General features: G+C 39.2%; 1 protein-coding gene across 1 annotated transcript; it reads left to right on the top strand.

The window, feature by feature from the left end:
• On the top strand, positions 1–2,271 carry LOC107645318 (thaumatin-like protein 1). The gene is made up of 3 exons (XM_016349319.2): positions 1–164; positions 638–1,334; positions 1,855–2,271. Exons 1-3 carry the CDS (start codon positions 101–103, stop codon positions 2,039–2,041), a joined length of 948 nt encoding a protein of 315 aa, XP_016204805.1. The 5' UTR covers positions 1–100; the 3' UTR covers positions 2,042–2,271.

Raw genomic sequence — 3,330 nt, 5'->3', positions numbered from 1 at the left:
TTTGGATCTCATACCATTCTTCTCTCATCTCATCAACTTGAAGAAGCAGCAACAACTTGCTTCATCACCTTCTTCTCCCGAAACCCACCCACCTTGTATTATGGATCATCGTCAAGTCTCAGTATTCATTTCCATGTTATTAACACTTCATCTCTCATTATCAGGTAATTAAATCACACCAACCATGGACATCTCACCTCCATGCTCCCACCCATCTTTGTTCTTCATCCTTTATTAATCATTTCATATATTTATTTTACGACTTTATGCACTGTACGTTGTTAGTGCAACCTAGATTTATACAATCCACCAAAAAAGATTAACATGTTAACAATAATAATGAAGTAGACGAATGACCATTAAATCCGTAAAATAATTTGACACGAGGAATGTTAGGGGACAATAATTTTAGACTTATTTTTGTTTTGATGGTTAAGTGCTAGTCAGATATCAATTTGACATTACAACTAAAGTTGATAGGCAATTTCTTTTTTTTTTTTTTTACTAATATAAGAGACTTGAACTCGCAACTTTTTAATTGAGTATGGAGAGACTATGTCATTTGAGTTATAATTCATTAGCCAATTTCATTAGGATCAAATAATCACTTTTGAATAATTGAATATTGATTATGCAGGGGTAATTGCAACCACATTCACATTGGTTAACAAATGTGACTACACAGTATGGCCGGGAATTCTATCTAACGCCGGAGTCTCCCCTCTCTCCACCACCGGCTTCGTTCTCCAACCCGGCCAGTCCACTCCAGTCACCGCCGCAGCTGGCTGGGGCGGCCGCTTCTGGGGCCGAACCCTCTGCTCCCAAGACTCCACAGGAAAATTCTCCTGCGTCACTGGCGACTGCGGCTCAGGAAAGCTTGAGTGCTCCGGCAACGGCGCCACGCCACCGGCCACGCTGGCCGAGTTCACACTTGACGGCTCTGGCGGCCTCGATTTTTTCGACGTCAGCCTCGTCGACGGCTACAACGTCCCCATGCTGGTGGCACCCAGCGGCGGATCCGACGCCGGAAACTGCACCGCCACGGGATGCGTCGGAGATTTGAACGGCGCGTGTCCTTCGGAGCTGAGGGTTATGAGTGAGGATGGAAAACAAGGAGTCGCGTGTAAAAGCGCGTGTGAAGCGTTCGGTTCGCCTCAATATTGCTGCAGCGGCGCGTATGGGACGCCGGATACTTGCAAGCCATCGAGTTACTCGCAAATATTCAAAAGCGCTTGCCCACGCGCCTATAGCTACGCGTACGATGACAAGACCAGCACGTTTACTTGCGCCAATGCCGATTACACAATTACCTTTTGCCCTGCCCCTAGTACAAGGTTAGTAATCAGCAACACTCCTTAAAGCTTTATGGTTTTAAAGGGTAGTTTAGTCCTTTTAATGTAGGTGCACTATTTGTTACTTACTGACTGGCTTTGAGATTTGTGAAGATGAACGTTGGGTTTGGACACTTGCAATTGCAAGTTGCAAGTACAGTTACCGTTCTGTTGTTTTCTATAACGTCTTTGTTTTCACTTAACTGACATACGAGTGGGGCTTTTTTGTAAAATCACGCAACTTCATATTTTTCAAGTGCACACTTAGCTGTATATAAATATTATTTTAGTGTATTATGATCACATAATAAGGTGTTAACATGCACATAATTTGATTGATTATATGAGTCAAAGTTGTCATCTATCCATTGAAAACTATAGCACACCATACTGGTACTACCGGCATTAAAGTAAGTGCCCAGTTGATAATAGTAGTAATAATTATGGAGCTCATGACAGTTACACGTTACTGCTTCCATTTGAAGAAGTGATAAAATTGTTTGTTTTGTTTTCTGATTTGCAGTCAGAAAGCGTCAAATGAAGGTGGTTCTTCTGCATCATCCTTACTGGACAATGGCACAATGGTGTACCAAGGCTTCGGTCAGAGCGAGATCTCATGGGCCACGTGCACCCATGTGTTCCAATCTCGAGCAATCGCCGCCGTTGTTGGTGTCACCATGGCAGTTTGGCGCTTCTCCCAGCTCATCTAACTACTACTACCGAGGCCCATCACCTTGTAAGATACACACATGCTTCCATGTTCTTTGGCCCAAAATGAATGGTAAGACCAGCATGGGCCATGTGAGCTGGCTAGGGCCCACATTCGTTAGGCCGTGATGACGAGGACATGACTCATTTGGAGAGAAAGGCGAAAGGCTCACCCTATCGGCCTATATCCTACCACACTTAATTATTTATTTCCCTCCAAATCCCACTCTAGAGTATTATTATTAATTACTCCATGTGTATTCATATAGCAATATAGGTAAAGTAGTTGAGAGAAGTTTTTTTTTTTTTTTTAATTTTTTTCCCTAGGTTAGATCAATTGGTAATTGGGTATACTAATATTGGATTCATTTTATTGTGGGCAATGCAATTCATTTATTGGTTGGGGAACATTAATACATTATGTAATGTGGGAGGCTATGGTATTTGAGAACAGATATAAAGAAATTAGATGGATTGGTATATTATTACTTTCTTCTATTTGTTGCCGTGTGAGACTTATTCAATATACAATACCAACCTTGTCGTGTAAAAAAAGTGCCAAAATAATAAGAATGGATAACATAAATTATGTTCAAGCTAGGTCTCACAAAGAAATGATGACACCAGCAATGAGCAATTATAAGAATGAATGACTAGCGACTGAAAAAGAAATTTTGGGTCTTTTCAATAGCTTGCTCTTTTTGGAGTTTATGCAAGAGAAAAGTTTTTAATTCATTTTTAGTTTTAGTTTTTATTAAAAAATAGTTTTATTCTTAATAATTGTTGTTAGTTTATTCCAATACATGTTGATATAGAAGGTTAAATGCTAATATATTTTGCATATCTAAATTTATGGCCTTTTTATATGAATAATCAACATCTACTAATGGGACCATTCCAATTGCAATTATTATGAACATACATAAGAGTGGTGTGCCCCTTGCCACAGATGGATTAATTTGTATTATTATAATAAGAGTGAGTGGTGTAATGCAGCAATAATCTCCAACCAAGCGTTTTTTTAGTCCTTTTATTTCCCCTTCACATTATTATATTATCATTCATGCCTTGTTGGTGGGTCGCGTCTATATCTTATTCTCCATCCACGACAACATCATGTTATAGCTAGCTTGGATTGAAATTCGCTCTTCATTATTATTACTTTCTAATTACGGTTCATTTAATTGAAATATTTTCAACAGAAAAAAGTATATGTTTTAAGTTTCTACAATAACCAATTTAACGTAACGATCTTTTATTTTTTACAAGTTCTCTATCTTTGTTTGGCTTC

This window comes from Arachis ipaensis, chromosome B06 (genome assembly GCF_000816755.2).
Source record: "Arachis ipaensis cultivar K30076 chromosome B06, Araip1.1, whole genome shotgun sequence".
Lineage (NCBI taxonomy): Eukaryota > Viridiplantae > Streptophyta > Magnoliopsida > Fabales > Fabaceae > Arachis > Arachis ipaensis.
Note: the sequence above shows the minus strand (reverse complement) of the source record. Positions and strands in the feature narration are given on the sequence as shown.